The 20,535-nt window shown below is 43.6% G+C and overlaps 1 protein-coding gene across 3 annotated transcripts in view; it reads left to right on the plus strand.

Annotated features, from left to right (window-relative positions):
• Window positions 1–20,318, plus strand: part of LOC112262872 (FYVE, RhoGEF and PH domain-containing protein 5) — a 65,705-nt gene extending 45,387 nt beyond the window's left edge. For 2 of the 3 annotated variants that reach the window (XM_042297080.1, XM_042297087.1), the window contains exons 10-21: window positions 4,429–4,487; window positions 5,047–5,118; window positions 5,586–5,654; window positions 12,805–12,888; window positions 13,225–13,304; window positions 13,717–13,813; window positions 14,053–14,190; window positions 14,364–14,466; window positions 14,917–15,056; window positions 15,411–15,536; window positions 19,005–19,159; window positions 19,386–20,318. In XM_042297080.1, the coding sequence (XP_042153014.1) occupies window positions 4,429–4,487; window positions 5,047–5,118; window positions 5,586–5,654; window positions 12,805–12,888; window positions 13,225–13,304; window positions 13,717–13,813; window positions 14,053–14,190; window positions 14,364–14,466; window positions 14,917–15,056; window positions 15,411–15,536; window positions 19,005–19,159; window positions 19,386–19,422 (1,160 nt within the window). In that variant the 3' untranslated portion in view covers window positions 19,423–20,318. The remainder of the gene's footprint in view (window positions 1–4,428; window positions 4,488–5,046; window positions 5,119–5,585; window positions 5,655–12,804; window positions 12,889–13,224; window positions 13,305–13,716; window positions 13,814–14,052; window positions 14,191–14,363; window positions 14,467–14,916; window positions 15,057–15,410; window positions 15,537–19,004; window positions 19,160–19,385) is intronic. The other variant, XM_042297092.1, reaches the window with a different exon arrangement.
• The last annotated feature ends 217 nt before the right edge of the window (window positions 20,319–20,535 follow it).

The raw sequence follows: 20,535 nt of genomic DNA on the forward strand, positions 1-20,535 counted from the left end.
TACTAAGGCATCATAATTAGCAGCAGACATACTCAGTATTTAATTAACACAACCATAGACCACATAAACTGCTACAACACTTCCACTCACGGGTGGCCAAAAATAATTAGTTGAAAGCCACGCCCCCAGTAAGCCACGCCCCCAATCGAATTGCCTTTTAAAGTGAATTGTAAAGTTACCACCCATGACTGTATTTGTTAGTGACAGAGACATGGTTGTTTAATTCATTACTTTTCAATTCTGTGGACTTTCTCAAGTGTGTTACTACCGTAGGTGAATGTTATCAGTAAACTGTTTTTAGAGTTTTATGTTCCTTGTTGTCCACATCACCAACAAATGATCATGGTCCGAACACACCAAGCCAGTTGTGAAGAGGGCACAACAACACCTTTTTCCCCTGAGGAGACTGAAAAGATTTGCCATGGGTCCCCAGATCCTCAAAAAGTTCTACAGCTGCAACATCGAGATCATCCTGACCGGTTGTATTACTGCCTGGTATGGCGGCGCTACAGATGGTAGTGCGTATGGCCCAATACATCACTGGGGCCAAGCTTCCTGACATCCAGGACCTATATAAGTTGGTGTCAGAGGAAGGCCCAAAAAAGTGTCAAAGACTCCAGTCAGCTAAGTCATAGACTGTTCTCTCTGCTACTGCACGGCAGGCAGTACTGGAGTGCCAAGTCTAGGACCAAAAGACTCCTTAACAGCTTCTACCCCCAAGCTATAAGACTGCTGAACAATTAAACTAATCAAATGGCCACCCTGACTATTTACATTGAACCCCCCTTTTTTACACTGCTGCTACTCGCTGTTTATTATCTATGCATAGTCACTTTACAAATTACCTTGATTAACCTGTACCCCCGCATATTGACTCGGTACCGGTACCCCCTGTATATAGCCTTGTTATGTACATTTCTTTTGTTACCTTGTGATTTTTATGTTTTACTATAGTTTATTTAGTAAATATTGTATTAACTCTATTGCTTGAACTGCATTATTAAGAGCTTGTAAGTAAGCATTTTACAACAATATATTCTGCAAAACCTGCAATTTAGCATTAGATTATAAACGGAAAGACAGGATAGACAGCCATCTGAAATAATAACAAATTACATTACGGTGTCTCAGAAGAAGGCCCAAGACAATTTTGATTTTCTAAGGAATACGTTGTGAAAAAATATTTCACAATAATACACACAAATCTAAAGTAAAGGAATGGAATTAAAAATATATAAATATTTGGATGAGCAATGTCAGAGCGGCATAGACTAAGATACAGTAGAATGGAAAAGAATACAGTATATACATATGAGATGAGTAATGAAAAATATGTCAACATTATTAAATTGACAAGTCTTCCATTATTAAAGTGGCCAGTGATTTCAAGTCTATGTATATAGGGCAGCAGCCTCTAATGTACTAATGATGGCTATTTAACAGTCTAGTCTGATGGCCTTGAGATAGAACCTGTTTTTCCATCTCTCGGTCCCAGCTTTGATTCACCTGTACTGACCTCCACTTATGGATGATACCGGGGTGAACAGGCAGTGGCTCAGATGGTTGTTGTCCTTGATGATCTTTTTGGCCTTTCTGTGACATCGGGTGCTATAGTTGTCATGGAGGGCAGGTAGTTTCCCCACAGTGATGCTTTAGGCAGACCGCACCACCCACTGGAGAGCCCTGCGGTTGCAGGCGGTGCAGTTGCCGTACCAGGCGGTGATACAGCCTGACAGAATGCTCTCAATTGTGCATCTGTAAAAGAGTTTGAGGGTTTTAGCTGCCAATCTAAATTTCTTCAGCCTCCTGAGGTTGAAGAGGCGCTGTTGCACCTTCTTCACCACACTGTCTGTGTGGGTGGACCATTTCAGTGCGTCAGTGATGTGTACGCCGAGGAACTTGAAGCTTTCCACCTTCTCCACTGCCGTCCCCTCGATGTGGATAGGGGAGTGCTCCCCCTGCCATTTCCTGAAGTCCCTGATAAGCTCCTTTGTTTTGTTGACGTTGGGTGAGAGGTTATTTTCCTGGCTCTCACCTCCCCCTGTAGGCTGTCTCGTCATTGTTGTTAATGAGGCCTACTACTGTTGTATGGTCTGCAAACTTGATGATTGAGTTGAAGGCGTGTGTTGCCATGCAGTCATAGGTGAACATGGAGTACAGGAGTGGGCTGTTCTGTTAACAATTCTGTTAAGACCACAGTATTTGGAGAGAAATGCTTCTCCACCTTCACAAAGCATTTGTAAAAGCACAGGTACTCGCATAGGCGAAATTGCCACGGAGGATATATTCAGAACAGGTCGATTCATCCCCCTCAATACTTTCTTTAAAAATATGCCCCCCCCCAGATAGCATATGAACACATCATAAGCAATGGCAAAATGTGTAGAATTGCAGGAAATTAGCTTTAACGGTCGACATTGGGCACAAAAAAGGGTCCATCTTATCCTCTTTCTCAATTTTCATACAAAAATGGGGTGTGCCTTTGGTGGTTCATCGATGTGTCATTCTGGTCATGCGCGCCATGACTGACGTAGCTAGTTTGTTAACTAAACTAGCCACTTGTAGCTAGCCAGTAACTCCTCCAGTATGTGTTGACGTCATTTCACATGATTTGTTTTTGGACAGAAGCTGTAGAGATTGGTAGGAAATGGTACTTCTGTAGTCAAGTATCTTATTCATAATTTTTTTTAACATTAAATGACCTGGTATGATGGTGCATTGAACAGTTATACAGTTGAAAGTTATTGTTGCGTTTTTGGCCAAAGTTTAACTTTAAAGTATGTGTCCAATGCCTCCCAAGTGGCGCAGTGGTCTAAGGCGTCACTAGACAACCGGGTTCGATCCCTGGCTCTGTCGCTGCTGTTCGCGACCAGGAGACCCATGAGACGGCACACAATTGGCCCAGCATCGTCCGGGTTAGGGGAGGGTTTGGCCAGCCGGGATGTCCTTGTCCCATCGTGCTCTAGCAACGCATGCACGCTGACATGGTCGCCAGTTGTAAGGTGTTTCGTCCGAGACATTGGTGCGGCTGGCTTCAAGGTTAAGCGAGCAGGGTGTCAAGAAGCAGTGGGGCATGGCAGGATCGTGTTTCGGAGGACACATGGCTCTCAACCTTCACCCCTCCCGAGTCCATACAGGAGTTGCAGCGAGGGGACAAGACTGTAACTACCAATTGGATATCATGAAAAAGGGGTAAAAAATCTATGAAAATGTATTAAGTGTCCAGTGTTTCCAGATTTCTATTAAATATGACCGATAATTAATTACAATATGAGTGAAATAGTTTTCCTTCATTATTTTAAAAAGCAGCTTTTGTGTGTTGGAATGGTGTGGGCGTACCCCAACATCAGAATGGTGTGGGTATATACCGGTCATAAAAAATATTAATGTGAGTAGAACACTGATTGGCCAGCTCATCCTCCTCAGGAGGATGACATAATCCTCTATGAGGAAATATCAAGCATTTTTTAAATGGTCTGTTCGAGATACAAGTTTGAGGTGATTGTTTTGTTGTTTTTTTCTCCAATTTATGCTTTGGCCATAAATACCAGTATAGGATGAGTCAACAACATTATTTGGATGAGTTAACAGAATATGAACTTTTAAAAGTGAGATTTTCACTGGACAGTTACTTTAAAACAAAATGTTCTCTCAGCCTCATGGAACAATTTGTAGAGTAACAGGAAATTAGCTTTGAAACTGCTAAATGTTTTCTCATCCTCATGGCAAAATATGAAGAATAGCATGACATGAATTGCACATTTTTCTCTCTGCCCCATGGCAAAATGTGTAGAATTGCAGAAAATAAATTCTGACTCATTTTTTTATAAAGCAAATGTTGTGAAATCAAGGAAGTTAGCTGTCCCCCCCATCCCCCCTAATAATAATAATACAAAATATTTTTTGTCAAAATACCCCTCCATATATTCCTGAAAACACCCCTCGTCCCCCCAAATATCTACATCACAATTTCCCCCTTGTTGTACTGACATTGTTGAATAATACACTGCCTGCAAATACACTGTATCAACCAGAACAATTTGTCTCCACCCAGCTCTCCTACAAAATATAGTCTTGTGTGTCAGTGGATTCGTCCGTTATTATGGAGATTCTTTCAGTTTTCTTTTACCAGACTGCACCTCCGTTCTATAGGCTACATTTGTGTTAATGAATGAGTGCATTTTGTCAACGTTTTCAAAAGGGATGTTGGAGCTTGCAAAATAAATGTACGTTTTAATGTATTGCTATAGCGAATGAAAATGGCTACTTTGTTCCGAAATAGGCTACATTTTCTTAGATAAAAGGGTGGAACATGTACACGTCATGAAAGATGAGAATAGTCTCTGTCCGTCTCTAGTTCTCTGTATGTTTTGATTTTTGTTTTAACACCCCTTTACTTCTCTATTTTCACTGTCTCCTCTCTCTCAGCCGCACTGGTGATAGTATCAGACATTGCGGATCAAGCCAATGACAGTTTGAAACATGGGGTGAGTTTCAAGTGCGAAGACGAGTGTTTGTGACAGTTCCTCCAACATGGTGTGTGTACATTATGTGTGCGTGAGTGCGTGCGTACATTCCTGCCTGTCTGTCTGTCTGTCTGTCTGTCTGTCTGTCTGTCTGTCTGTCTGTCTGTCTGTCTGTCTGTCTGTCTATCTGCCTATATGCCTGCCTGTCTGTCTGTCTGTCTATCTGCCTATATGCCTGCCTGTCTATCTGCCTATATGCCTGCCTGTCTATCTGCCTATATGCCTGCCTGTCTGTCTGTCTATCTGCCTATATGCCTGCCTGTCTGTCTGTCTGTCTGTCTGTCTGTCTATCTGCCTATATGCCTGTCTGTCTGTCTGTCTATCTGCCTATATGCCTGCCTGTCTGTGTGTCTATCTGCCTATATGCCTGCCTGTCTGTGTGTTAGCGTATACAGTCAGTGTTGTGGGATGCACAACGTTTTATCTTTTAGTTATTGTTATTGTTTAACATGTAATGTTGGCATTATCTCTCATACAAGCTCTCTCTCCCTTCCTTCCCCCCTCTCTCCCTCTCTCTCAGGAGAACCTGTTGCGTCTGGTCAACATAGAGTACAGTGTTCGAGGCCAGAGGGATCTGCTCCAGCCTGGCAGGGTGAGCTCCGTCCTGCCTGATAACACCATTGTTTCTACCCAGGGCTCCGGGCACCCTCCACCTCTCCATCCCACCCGTGTCGCCCTTTATATAACCAGTCAGCTGGGAATCCCCTGGCCCTCTCTTTGTGTCGAGGTGGGGTGGAGTAGAGCAGGCACACACTCTTTTAAAGGACTCTTTAAAAGCCCTCTCTCCAACTTTCTTGATTCAATGTTAAAACTGCCGAATACTTCCCACTGACTGCCCCCAATTGCTATGTAATCTACTTTGTCTAACTAGGGTTATAAAATTCTCTAAAAATAAATAAATAAATGTTTATTAAATTCCTGGGTTTTCCAGAAATTCTGGTTGGAGGATTCTGGATTTCCTGCTTATTTTCTATGAGTTCCGGGATTCCTTCGACCAGGAATTTTGTAACCCTATGTCTGACCCTGTGTGTGTGTGTGTGTGTGTGTGTGTGTTCTCAGGTGTTTGTGAAGGAGGGCACTCTGATGAAGGTCAGCAGGAAGTTCAGACAGCCACGCCACCTGTTTCTGGTAAATGTCACTTCCTTTTGGTGGGAGGGTAGGACACTCACCAGCACAAACCTATAGATATACAACTGACAGAACAAGCAATGGGGTTTTTAGGCTAAAAATACCATTGTTTAACAGAATTGTCAATCACAATTTGCTCTAATTTTAACATGGTCATCGCACTTGTCATTATGACTACACAACTATGCACCATCTTCTGCCATGTAAATGTGAAAGGGAGAAGCAGCAGTTCTGTTCTGTTTGCACTATATCTATGGCCTGGTCCTCCCAGACCCTGCTATTGAGAGAGCAGTTTCCTGGCAGGATGTTTCTGAATGGGCGCTTCCTGAACTGCTCTTTACTGAGGGGACAGGGAACCTCAGGAACACTCCTCATACACCCACACACACACATACCCCCTAGACCAGATACTTGTTCATTTGAACAATGCTGATACAGCCATACAAACTAAACCTGGTAGTTTTTCTGTTCAACACTGCTGATACAGCCACACACACTAAACCTGGAGAAAACTCCACTATTTAAACCTCTTTTTGTTTGTTCGTCCAATCATAACTGTCTTTAAGAAATAGAGCAAGATAGAAATGTGTAATACTTAGTATGTAGATCAGTAGATGTTCACATGGATGTCCTACTATTGTTTTACCACACCATGTTAATCAAAATGTGTATCATTACTCATTACTGCCCCCACCTAGATACTGTCATCTTTCTAAAAAAAGAACACGCGCATCCTAAGCAACCCTACATCTACACTCATGATAGGGTAGTATGGGTCACCTATCTGGGGTAGGAGAGGAGGATGAGGAGGGAGAGGAGGAGGATAGGGAGGGTGTCATTTATAAAGACATAACTCTAAATAGAGTAACGACTTCAGACAGGCTATTCTTTAGCAGCCTGGCAGCGCAAGCTCCCTTTGTAACCATGCCAACAGAACACTCTGACTGTGCCTTCTCAAAGTGAGAGAGAGGGATGTGAGCAGAAGAGAAAGAGCATAAAACAAGGAATGGTTTACTATGACATATAATTACAGGATAAAAGGGGATTTCGATCTTTTTTCAAATGTCCAGCCCTCTCAGTGGCGGTAAACAAAGATAGAAAGAATAGTTACAGAGTTAAAGGGTCAATCTGCAGTTGCTACATCCATTTTGGACATATAAATGAATGTTATATACCTATTGATTCATGAAGAATATATCACTTATATATAAATGCCTCATGAGCTTAGTTCAACTGTCAACGCCACCAGAACCCAAAATATACACTTGTTTTACTCCAATGTTTGTAAACAAAGTAAATGTAAACAAACATTATATCCTCAAATTATTTTGATATCATGGATGGTCAGTCCTTGCACCCACAGCTCTGTCTATGAATTTGAGAGTGGGCACATTTCCCCAGGCTGATGACCTTTTAACAACAGAGGCGTGGTGTTGGCTTTGTTGTTGTTTAAACTGCGGATTCGAGCTGTAAAGAAAGACAAACATAATCTGAAAATGAAAAGCTAATCCAAAAATGATGCCTATCCTCGAATGACCAATGACCTTTATTCACATCTATTTATACCCCAGTATTAGTCAACTTTTATGTTTTATAAGTCACTGTTGTCAAACTAGAGGGATTTAAGGCGATTTACTCAATCATATTTGGAAATATTATCCAACAGGATAAAACTTGATTTCAAATCTTATAGGAAAAGCTGTAGGAACTGCTTGTGGGAAATCCCTTAAAAACATGTAAGAATAAACACTGAAGCTATAGGCTGTCAATCCACTCATGATGACACACACAACTATAATCGTCCATTTAATGTTTTTCTACAACAGAGTACTCTCACTTTGTCAAGGAAGTGGAGTTATGGTGTGCTCAGGGTCTTAGTGAAATGATGAGTACGGCACATGTCATGCGATCAGAAAAACGTACAGTTCTGAATATAACTACACTTCTCTGAATGAGGGAACGAGGTATAACGTACTATGGGGAGTCAACTGCCAATCATATTCACTTGAAGTGTCCAGGTCGGTGCCATAGGCTTAGACACTGTTCTGAGCTGACTCACACCTTTCAGGAGCCGCACCAGCAGAGGATGACACCTCGGGGTAGAGCCGTCAATCCCTACATGACACCTACCACCCCACCCCACCTTGCTCTCAGAGCAGCCGCAATTCATCGAGGCATGGACTCTACAAGGTGTCGAAAGCATTCTACAGGGATGCTGGCCCATGTTGACTCCAATGCTTCACATAGTTGTGTCAAGTTGGCTGGATGTCCTTTGGGTGGAGGACCATTCTTGATACACACAGGAAACTGTTGAGTGTGAAAAACCCAGCAGTGTTGCATTTCTTGATACAAACTGGTGCAACTGGCACTTACTACCATACCCCATTCGGAGGCACTTACATTTCTGGTCTTGCCCATTCACCCTCTGGATGTCACACATACACAATCCATGTCTCAATCTCCTCAAGGCTTGAAAATACTTCTTTAACCTGTCTCCTCCCCTTCATCTACACTGATTGAAGTGGATTTAATAAGTGACATCAATAAGGGATCATAGCTTTCACCTGGATTCACCTTGTCAGTCAATATTATGGAAAGAGAAGGTGTTCTTATGTTTTGTATAGACTTTTGTAGAGGGTGCACGTGACGACTGTATAGTTGTATTCACGTTCGAAGGTAAACCCCTAGCCGTCAAATTCAACCTTCAGGGGCCAAAACCACAGATCCCATATCTGCGTTTGTGGGTGCCAAACTTTCCCGTGTGCCTGGGACAATAGATTCCGATGACACGGAACCCTCCATGGGTTCCCGCCCAACAGACGTATGATCTCTGGGAACCAGGGCTGTCTGTACCAACGGGGTGCCACCAGAATCAACAACAGACCCTCCTAACGGACCCTCTGCACGGTGGCCTGAATCAGGTCCCCTGGAGGAAACACATAGAGCAGGGTCCCAGGCCCCTGATAAGGGGCCGAGGCCACCAAAGCATTTGTTCCTAACGGAGTGCCCAGATCCCTCATTGAGAAGAATAGACAACAATGCGCATTTTCTCGTGATGCGTAAAGATCTACGTCGGGCCTGCCGAACTGACCCCATATCTGGGCAACCACCCAGGGGTGCAGTCTCCTCTCTGTAGAGATAGGACATCCTGGAAAGTAGAACCGCACCCACGTTGAGAAATCCAGAAAGATACTTGTCCTGCCCGAGAGGAAATGTGCGCTGCTCCATACGAGCAGATAATAGGCCAGGTTGCCCGTTGATGTACACCACCGCTGTCCTGTTGCCGGACCTTATCAACACATGCTGGCCCTCCAACATCGGGAGGACACGCCTCAGCGCTAGCAAACCTGTCAGTAGCTTTAGGCAATTGATATGCAGAGCCCTTTGTGCTGTTGACCAAAACCCCTTTCCCGAGTAAACCACACATGGTGCTCCACATCCCAGTAAGGGTGCGTCTGTCATGATCATCCTTCGGGACGCTATCCGGCCTATAAGAACTCCCTGCAATAGCAGTCGATGGTCCGTCCCAGGAGTCAATGCCCTTAGGCACGAGGAGGATACCTTGAGCAACCAATGGCAGTGGCGCGATGCATCCAGATGTGTAGCAATCACCCAGAGCTGAAACAGACGTATCAACAGAAGTCCAAGAGGCACCACAGCTATCATAGGGGCCATCAGACCCAATAAACACAGGCACAAGCGAAACGGCACTGAGTGCCCCAGTTGAAACCGTGGCAGACGGAGCCAGATGCATGATACAGAACCGAGTCCACAACATGACCCAGAAACTGAACGCACTGAGCTGGAGTCAAACTCATTTTCTTTTGGCTCATTATGAACCCCAGAATATGAGAAAGCAGCGTGGCAGTGTGGAGCTCCACCTGTTCCCTCGACTCCGCTATGACCAGCCAATCATCCAGAAAGGTCAATACTCTGATCACCTGGCACCGCATCAGTGCCAAAGTCGCCTCCACCACCATACAAAAGGTGTGAAGCAATAGGGAGAGCATGAAAAGCAGGACCAGAAACACATAGGCCACACCCTAGAAATGAAACCTCCAAAATTTTCTGTGGGGAGGATGTATAGCCACATGACAATACGCATCCTTCAGATCTATGGACATGAACCAATTACTGGGATGCACCGACTGCAATAGCCGGTGAAACTTTTGAGGTGCTTGTTTAAAACAAAAACAAAAAGAAAACCGCCGTTCTGATACCCAACCCACACCAGGTTTGGGGACTTCCGCAACCAGTAACTTTTCCCGAAACCCAGGACAGGACAGCGGGACAAACGCAGCACAAAATCAACCGTAGCATGGATTTTCTCGAAAAGCAATGAAACCGGCTTCGCCATATCTACAGTCCTATTCAGCTGCAGCAGCAAATCGATATGATACATCTGCATCATTGTGACCACATTCAACAACCGGGCTGCCACACCCTCAGTGTGCAAACAAGCCCTGCCTCCTTCATACCTTCTACGTTCATGAACTTGCCATAACCTGGTAGCACCAGCCTGGCTGAATGAGGGGAATCCCAGGTTACCTTTAGCTCATCAGCTAAATCTTTAAACAGGGGTAAGCAACTCTTCACCGTTGCAGAGACAGGAGGTAAATACCTTACGCCAAACCCGGAGGAACTCCACTGTGAGGGAGAAGACGACTCCCAGGTGATCTGCCGCCCTACAACACAGGCGCATTAACCAACAATGGTTCACTCTCCCCGACAAATCCAAAGCCATGGCTTTAGGCTGCCCAGGACTGATGTCATTCAATTCACACACTGGAAACCCTCCAGATACAAGGGATAGTACATCCGGAATCCGGATTCTGAACACTGCCTGAGAAACTGGAATGAGCCTCACTCGGCTGGGATGACACCCCTATCAACACTGACCACTGCTGTTGCTCTCTCCCAGCCTCAGACAACCCCATTCCCGAGGTCGCTTCACTGGAAGAGCCTTCGCCAGCAGCCCCAATCTTTCTCACAAAGTCAACTTGACCCCCAATGGAAGTTGAACCCAGCCAGAGACAATAGTCACTCAAACTGCTCTGAGCCTTCCACCCCAAGGCAAACAGGACATCACTCGTGAGTATGTTTCATTTTCATTGTGAAACCACATGCCCGGTACAGTTGGAGGTTCAAACTCAGCTGGTTAACCTTTTTGAACTTACTCTTACCACTGACCATCCTACCGAAGCAAGGAAGTGTTAGCTACACAAGCAGAGCAGAAAGTAGTTCACTTTTAGCAAACTCAAAAACTGAGACCAAGACCCAAAACTCACAACATCTAGGGCTCTCAAACTCAAATCTGGACCTGAAAGCCATTTCCACTGCATTTTCCCATTGTTCCTCTCTAATCAGGGAATGATTTAAACTTGGGACACTTGGGTGCAATTCATTATCAAGTAGAACAGAAAACCAGAAGGCTCCGGACCTCGCAATAGTTGAATACCCCTGATCTAGAGGGACGAGTACTCTCTCCCCACTAACAGACACCTAAGTCAGAGCCGAATCTTGTCGTCTTTGTGTGCTTGAAAAGTTTGTAAACTGCGTGACACATTCTTCCTCCAGGCGAGCTGAAGAATTGAGGAAATTAATGCGAGACCCCAGTATTATAGCCAGGAAGGCGGTGCTTCCGACGGCAGGCTCGGCATCCATTGGCCTGTTGGGCGTGATTTCATTTTTCTTAAGGTGAATGTGATTGGTCGCTTACTCCCCAGAGTATGTTATACCAAGTGACTGAGTTGAGACCTTGGGCGCGTTTGAGTGGTAAACCCAAAGTAGCCGACTGTAGACGGAAGTCGACAAGTAATGTTGGAGGACGTACATATGCACAGACAACTAGTCAGACAACTTCTGCTGTAACCAAAAGTATGCTGGATCGAATCCCTGAGCTGACAATGTACAAACGTCGTTCTGTCCCTGAGCAAGGCAGTTAACCCTATGTTCCCCAGGCACAGAAGACGTGGATGTTGATTAAGGCAGCCCCCCGCACCTCTCTGATTCAGAGGGGTTGGGTTAAATGTGGAAGAGACATTTCAGTTGAAGGCATTCAGCTGTACAACTGACTAGGTATCACCCTTTCCCCTAATTCTCAACCTGTATGTTGCTTTTGTCATTAAGCATGTAAATAACAGAATTTGATTAAATCACATGAAGGACAAAACACTCACTGTACAGAAAAATATAACACAATACATATATACCAGTTCACATAAATTACTGGGTAAACACTATGAAAAGGATTAGACTACATGTACATCAGTTCACATAAATTACTGGGTAAACACTATGAAAAGGATTAGACTACATGTACATCGGTTCACATAAATTACTGGGTAAACACTATGAAAAGTGATAAGCCAAGCAGTCTAATGCACTTGGTATTAACCCCACGACTGGTGTCTGGGTTACTTGCTCATTAATATTTCATTTATTTATGTTAGAAATGTGGATCACATGTAGGCCTATGTACATAGATTGTAAGGATGAAGATGTATTTAAGCTCTAAATAGTCATCCAACCAAAACAGTAAACATGCATTGCTAATAACCAATGACAGGTGGCGACATCAACCATTTATGAGCATGTAGTGCCTTTTGAGTCCAAAAAAACAGAAGAAGGTTGTGTCCCACAATGCTTCAGTTCCTACTTCAAGTTGCAGTTGGTGAGGAGAAACTGCAGAAATGTCCAGTTGACTGCAGTTGAAAGATTATGAACTTTGATCACATTGTTGTTGTAAAGGTCATGCAGTCGACATGTGGAAAAATGTATATACCCTTAATGCAACACATTTTGAAAGGCGGTAACCAACATTGGTCAACGTCTTGACAAAAGTGATCAAATCTGATGAAATGATGATCACTAAAACAGCCCAATTCCTCCTTAAAGAGGAGTTTAGACCGCCATCGTGTGGTCAGTTAGCATGCAGGCATAATGTCAAAAGGATTTTAGTACTGAGAATAAGTCCATGTATGCATTTCACATTGTTTAATTTCTCCGTGCACTTGTTCTATCCAACAGCTGAATCAGTGGAATGTTTGTAACAGTATTATCTTGTTCATTGGCTTTGAGAATAAAACATGAAAGTATGCTTGATTCTGAGGCTTGTCAGTGAATAATGAGTGTGTTTGTGTGTTAATAGATGAATGATGTGCTGCTGTACACCTACCCTCAGCAGGATGGGAAATACAGACTGAAGAACACCCTCCTACTGACTGGGATGAAGGTCAGAGTCCCCCTCCCCATCACTCATTCCCCTCTCTCACATTTTTTCCCCTCTCGCCCCCATCTCTCAAACTTTGTCTCTATCTTTTTCACTCCCTCTCACTTATTTTTTGTCCCTCCCTAACATCTCACTTTGCCACTCACCATCCCCTCTCTCTCTCTCTCTCTCTCTCTCTCACCATCCCCCTCTCTCTCCCTCTCTCTCACCCCCCTCTCTCTCTCTCTCTCACACTCTTGCCATCCTCTCAATGTCGCTTCCTTTTTAAACCTATCTGTCCTCTCTCTCACTGATTCCTCATCAGTCTATGTCATGTGCTTTTGATGATTGATGTTCCAGGTCAGTAAACCCATCATAGAGGATGTGCAGAACGCTCTGAGGATCGAGGGAGCAGACATCTCCATCACCTTGGCAGCCAGGTGCGTCACACTAATACATACACCTTGGTCGGTATAATGATTGGGGTTCACAGTTCTCGTGGTCACCAATTTTATCGTCTCAACAGTGAATTAACTATAGTGATGCCTCTTGTGCCAGGCTTCTAGGCTCTTTTACAAGTAGTGTCAGTGTTATTTTCCTGACCACGTATCTAGACCACCCCGGGCCATTTATACCTCTAAAAGTAAACACTGGGTAACATAGTCAAACACCCCACTGGACACACACTGGTTGAATCAAAGTTTCCACGTCATTTCAGTAACATTACATTGAATCAACGTACTGTAGAATAGATGTTGAATTGACGTCTGTGCCCAGTGGGACATTACTGGTAAATGAGAATGCGTACAGTAAGAGGGCTTAATGACCTGTGCTCTGTGTGTCCCTGTGCAGCTCCTGTAGTGAGAGAGAGGACTGGTTCCACACTCTGAGTCGGACAGTGTCTGACCACGCCAGAGGACCTGGAACTTTCAGCAGCTGCTCTGGAGAGGTGAGGAGGACTTTGACTGGGAGACGGTGCCTACATAAAAGTCATGTTAGCAATTTTAGCAATAACATGGTTATGCTCCCCACTCAATGACAATAGCAAACCAATTTTCATACATTTTCTAAAGTTACATAGCATTGCAGGTGTCTGTAGGCTACATTGCAGCCTGTCTCCTCAGTGTGACTGTGAAGTCTAGTGTGGTAGCCGCATGTTGAAACTATATTGTCCGTTCTCTTTCCCAGGCCAGAGAGCGTCTGTGGCTGTCCCTGGGGGAGAAGGCTCCTACTCTGGTGCCTGTATCCCATGTGATGATGTGTATGAACTGCACCTCAGACTTCAGCCTCACACTGCGCAGACACCACTGCCACGCCTGCGGGAGGGTGAGTCTCTCTCACACACACACATGGAATGAAAATCTTTAAAGGAATGGCTGTGTTACCTAGAAGCATAGTTTTGTGCAGTATGATGTGGCTGGAGTGTATGGTAGTCTATGGTCTGACCTGTGTGTGTTTAGTGTTCTGACGTGTCCTGGTCTTGGTCTTGCTCTACTCAGATTGTGTGTCGGAGCTGCTCCAGGAACAGATACCCTCTGAAGTACCTGAAGGACCACATGGCCAAAGTGTGTGACCACTGTTACAGCGAGCTCAAGAAGAGAGGTACACTACGCCTCCTGCCTTTTACTGTTTTGTATTGTACTAAACTGTACTGTACTATACTATAATGTGTTGTACTATACCATATTGTATTGTACTATACTGTTCTGTACCATACTGTACAATACTGTACTATACCGTACTGTACTGTACTGTACTGTACTGCACTGTACTGCAGTACTGCACTGTACTGTACTATACTGTACTGTACTGCACTGTACTGCACTGCACTGTACTGTACTGTACTATACCGTACTGTACTGCACTGTACTGCACTGCACTATACTGCACTGTACCGTACTGTACTGTACTGCACTGCACTATACTGTACTGTACTATACTGTACTGTACTATACTGTACTATACTGTACTGTACTATACATGCCCCCCTTGACTACTGGAGCACATTGAATGTGTGTGAGTCCAGTATTAAGGTGATCTCTGCCGCCATAGGAGGAGATGTGTCTGGGGCGAGTGGTAGTGACAGTCCTCGTTCTAACCGTCGCTCCAGCCGCCCACTCTCTGCCGTCTTCCAGAACATTCACCCTCCCAGCCTGTGGAGACACCGCAAGGGCACCGCATCTCTGAGCCAGGTATCCACACACACACACCACTCCTATTCTACCAAATGAGCAGGGAATTGGTTGAGGTTGACATTGACATTGCGAAAGCAATTGTCCACATCCTGCTGTAGCTACATTACTCAGTCCTGTACTGTTATTCATTTGAAAAGTACTCCTTTATTATTGGACCCAAATTACGATGTTAGAATTATAAGATAATTGTAAGAATCGATAATTGTAGAAATTATTATAGAAAATTCAGCAAAAATATCAATAATTTTGTCTTCAATTCATGCACCTTGTTTGTACTGATTAAGTGGCAGTATACTTTTCGCTGTGCACTGTTATGTATGTAACTAATGGCTGTTCCTGTGTTGTCTCCAGGCGAGTGTGTCAGAGGAGGGCTCTATGAGTGGTACTCTACAGCGCAGTAAGAGGAGCAAGAGGAACTGGAAGAGGCTGTGGTTCCAACTCAAAGACAAGGTGCTTTACACCTACCAGGCCCGCGAGGTGAGGGGGAACACACGCTCCCCTTAAACCTGAACCCTCACACACACCTCACCCCTACAACACCTCTCCCTGTAAATCTGTAACTTACACATACCCAACTCAGATGGAGAAAGAGCATTGAGTTTCTCTAGTATAGCTCCACTTTCTTAGTTTCTGAATGCCCACAAAACTAGGGGACTATGGTAAATGTATTCACAAAACTAGGGGACTATGGTACATCTATTCACAAAACTAGGGGTGTAACTGTAATTGTATTTGTAATGAACTGTTCGGTATGGGGACGTCAGTTCGGTCCGCACTGTGAACCCGAATGAATACATAAAACAATATATTTTAAAAATAAAACCCTAGGCTAAACTGCTGTAAATCTCATCTGAAAAAAATCATTAGAGCCTATGTGCACTTTGTAATCAAAATTCTAATATTTATTGCCGCATTTCAAACGATCCTTTTGTGAGGTGGAGCCGGGAACTAGTTCTGTACGATGGAGAGTGGTGGGGTTAATAAACCAGGAGGATACATCATTGTTTAAATCTCCAGTTTGGGAACATTTTGGCCTCCCAGTAAATTACAACAGCGATGAACAGAGAGATGATGTTGCCACTGCTCAACGAGAATAGCCTATGCAGCTACCAACACCTGAAAGATGTGGACACATTTATGCCGACATCACCCCAGTATTCCTACCACCGGATCCAGACGGAAACGCAAAAAACCCATCAACATAAGATTTTCTCTCCACTCTGCATTCAAGCAGCCCCTCTCAACTGATTCTGACCAGGCCAAAGAAATTACAAGAGAGATAGGTATGGGCCCCACCCCTGAGGGGCCCATGCGCCTATCATTGGTCATAATGCTTCTTAGGTAGTTCTCTCACTTTAACTGAGCCTCTCATTCTCCTTAATTTCCGGCCTCAGCATGTTACGGAAAGAGATGAACTGTAATAGAAGCTCTGGGGACATACGTAGGCAGATGCAAACAGATGATCATCTTTAGCGGGCAACAGTTCTTGAGGGCTCAAACAAAAAAAATCACAATTTCGTTCATACTGGTGAACCAGCGTTTGAGTTGTGTGGTTGCAATATCAGCAGTCCCTTATCTCAGGGTATAGTTTAAATTGTGTGCAGCACAATGGACATTTAATATACAATTTCTCAGGAAAGACTGTCTGGGTTGTCAATACTTAGTATAGAAAATAGTCGGGCTGCAACCTACGCCTACAGGCAGTGGTTTGCACACGAACATTCAAGGCAATGCAGTAGCATACGGTAGCTACTTTCTCTTTTCAAGAAAGAAAGAGAAAAATAGACAGATACAGAGAGAGGCAGGTAGGAATACTTCAGGAGAATTGTTAGGCTATTTGTATTTTTTATAAAAGGTGTATAAATACCAGTTAAATACTGTATAGCTATAGGATACACTGCATAATGAAACAATCCCTAGTAAGCTAGTGTTTTGAGGGTGGACTGACTGTACTATTTGGCATTAATAGACTGGTTTTATTCACAACAACTTTCTTTCCAAGTGTTACCGATGTGAAATGGCTAGCTAGTTAGTGGTGGTGCGTGCTAATAGCGTTTCAATCGGTGACGTCACTCGCTCTGAGACCTTGAAGTAGTTGTTCCCCTTGCTCTGCAAGGGCTGCGGCTTTTGTGGTGTGATGGTTAATTGATGCTTCGTGTCCGTTGTTGATGTTTTTATTTTACCTTTATTTAACTAGGCAAGTCAGTTAAGAACAAATTCTTATTTTCAATGACGGCCTAGGAACAGTGTTCAGGGGCAGAACGACAGTTTTGTACCTTATCAATTCGGGGATTTGAACTTGCAACCTTTCGGCTGCTAGTCCAACGGTCAAACCACTAGGCTACCCTGCCGCCCCAAGTGTGTGCAGAGGGTCCCTGGTTCGAGCCCTGGCACAAAAGAAAGCCTATCGTCGATTCGATAAGCAGCTACATAGACATGTCGCAATTTCAGCACCATGGACAGCGATCGGTAGTCTATACTTTGTGAGTAGCTGTCTGGCTGACACATTCAATTTTGTATTTTAGGAAAAGGGTAGGGTCCAGAGAAATTGCGTTACGCCAGTGTCCAGCGCCTCATGAAAGTATTCGAGCCACATTACAAAATTAGCTCTCTCGCACCAATTTCAGCAAACAGGTAGTACCCGCTCTATATAAGCAAGCTAAAGCCGAAGTTGCCAGTGAATTGGCCAATGCACCATGTGTTGCGCTTGCTACAGATAGATGAACCTCCAGGACTATAGAGAGCTACTTAATTAAAACATCTTCTTATGAAGTTAAGGATCGGCCCCTTTTTTTAAATTTTCGCTTAAATGACATACCCAAATCTAACAGGCTGTTCCTCAGGCCCTGAAGCAAGGAATGCATATTCTTGGTCAAATTTGAAAGGAAACACTTTGAATTTTGTGGAAATGTGAAAGGAATGTAGGAGAATAAAACACATTAGATCTGGTAAAAGTTCTAAGAGAAAAAAACGTTTTTTTGTATTTTTTTTGTACCATCATCTTTGAAATGCAAGAGAAAGACCTTTATGTATTATTCCAGCCCAGGTGAAATGTATATGTTGGCCACTAGATGGCAGCAGTGTATGTGCAAAGTTTCAGACTGATCCAATGAAACATTGCATTTCTGTTAAAAATGTTGTTTCAAGACTGCCTAATTTGTGTAATTAATAACTTTTCATGTTCAAAACTGTGCACTCTCCTCAAACAATAGCATGGTATTATTTCACTGTAATAGCTACTGTAAATTTGACAGTGCAGTTAGATTAACAAGAATTTAAGCTTTCTGCCAATATCAGAAATGTCTATGTCCTGGGAAATGTTCTTGTTACTTACAACCTCATGCTAATCTCATTAGCCTACGTTAGCTCAACCGTCCTGCAGGAGACCCACCAATCCTGAAGAAGTTACAGTGACAGCCCATCACATTACCCCGGAGTGGTAAATGAGAATTACCGCGCTAGAGACACGCACCCTTTATGAGAGTCACACAAGTGCCAATCTTTTTCTCTTTGTAAGAAAACATTATAGCATAGGCCTATACAATGTCTGAGCCATGTTTACATATTGATTTCACATGCATATTTTTTTTTTGTGTGTGTTGTTGAGTAATCTTGTGTTTTCATTTAAGAAAATACAAAGTGTTGATGTTCCTGATTGTACTCTCATCAGACATTATATGACTCATGATCATATATGGAATCAGGAATAACAACATTAACTACAGTAACTGTTGGCATTTAATTTTGTACCAAAACCATGACCCCAAAACCGCAATACGTACCGAACCATGGATTTGGCAAGCCGTTACTTACACCCCTACATAAAAACCCCACAAACTACACCCTGAAGACTATGTTGGTCTCTTTCTGTCTGTATTACTCTCTGTCTCTCTCTCTCCACCTCTCTCTCTCTCTCTCCCTCTCTCTCTCTCTCTCTCTCTCCAGGAGAAGGTGGCGTCTGAGAGTTTGCCTCTGTTGGGCTTCACAGTGAAGCTGCCTGACAGGCCAGGTGGAGAGGAGACAACCAACGTCTTTGAGCTGTACCACAAGAAGACCCTGTACTACACCTTTAAGGCCGAGAACAACCACACTGCTGAGAGGTGAGCTCTGCACTGCACCTTTTATGACCACATGATCTGACCAGGAGAAACTATGGGCCCAAGTTATAGCCTTTATCCTTTTACTTAGTGAGGTAGAACTCCTGACCCCAGTTACAGGCCTCATTCAGTAACCTCATAGGTGTGACTCACATTGACAACAGCATCAACACAACAATCATATTGTTATTACAATGTTATTACAGTCAGCACTTTCTTCTCTATCCAGATGGGTGAATGCCATGGAGGAAGCCACAGTTTTATAGCAGTGGCCATCTTGGGTGGTTTGTCGAGACTGTGGTTGCGTTCCACTGCTCAGACGTTGCATGTATCAACCAATGATTGCGTGCCACGTCATTGACTGTGTCATCGACTGACAGATTACTATAACATATGATGTGGTTGGCTGATATGTAAAATACCTATCCAGGCGTTATAAGATCTGGCAGGCGTCAGTAACGCCTGGACAGAGGAACGCGCCCTATAACTCACCTTTCAGACTTACCCTGGAGTCCTCGCTGCCACTCTCCTACGACACATAGCCATCCCTCAGAATGCCTGAATGTAAAACAAAAAGGGAAGAGGAGGAAGATGCTCATTTTGCCTTTAGTCAGCTGTGACGGTTGTGTCTTACTGTGTGGACTGGGAGAGGAGAGAACAAGACATGGTGTTCTTAAAGGAGGGGACACGCTCACCTACTTTGTCATCTTCCAACGTCCCCATCCCGCTGCTACAGCAGGTGTGATGCCTAGAGCCAAGAGAGAAGCTGTCCCAGATACGTACCCTTCTGGAAAATTCCACCAAGGCTACCTATGACTCTCCCTCCAGTTTTTCAAGGCATTAACCACTCTGGATTACTTATACAAATGGAATGGGGATATCTTATTTTATTTTAATTAAGAACACTGTAAAACAATGTAGTTGTTTCAACTAGTTATTATTAAATAACAGTTTCCACAGACTTTTCGGGCAGTGTTACCTGAACCCAATTTTTTGGGGGGCACAAACTTGATTACATTTTGCATGTTCATATATACAGGAATTCATATCAAATAAAATAACACTTATTGATCACATACACATGGTTAGCAGATGTTAATGTGAGTGTAGCGAAATGCTTGTGCTTCTAGTTCCAACAGTGCAGTAATATCTAACAAGTAATCTAACAATTCCCAACAACTACCTAATACACACAAATCTAAAGGGGTGAATGAGAATATGTACATATACTGTAAGAATATGGATGAGAGATGGCCGAGTGGCATAGGCAAGGTGCAGTAGATGGTATAAAATACAGTATATACATGTGATATGAGTCATGTAAGATATGTAAACATTATTAAAGTGGCATTATTTAAAGTGACTAGTGATTGATTATT

This window comes from Oncorhynchus tshawytscha, linkage group LG02 (genome assembly GCF_018296145.1).
Source record: "Oncorhynchus tshawytscha isolate Ot180627B linkage group LG02, Otsh_v2.0, whole genome shotgun sequence".
NCBI classification, from domain to species: Eukaryota; Metazoa; Chordata; class Actinopteri; order Salmoniformes; family Salmonidae; genus Oncorhynchus; species Oncorhynchus tshawytscha.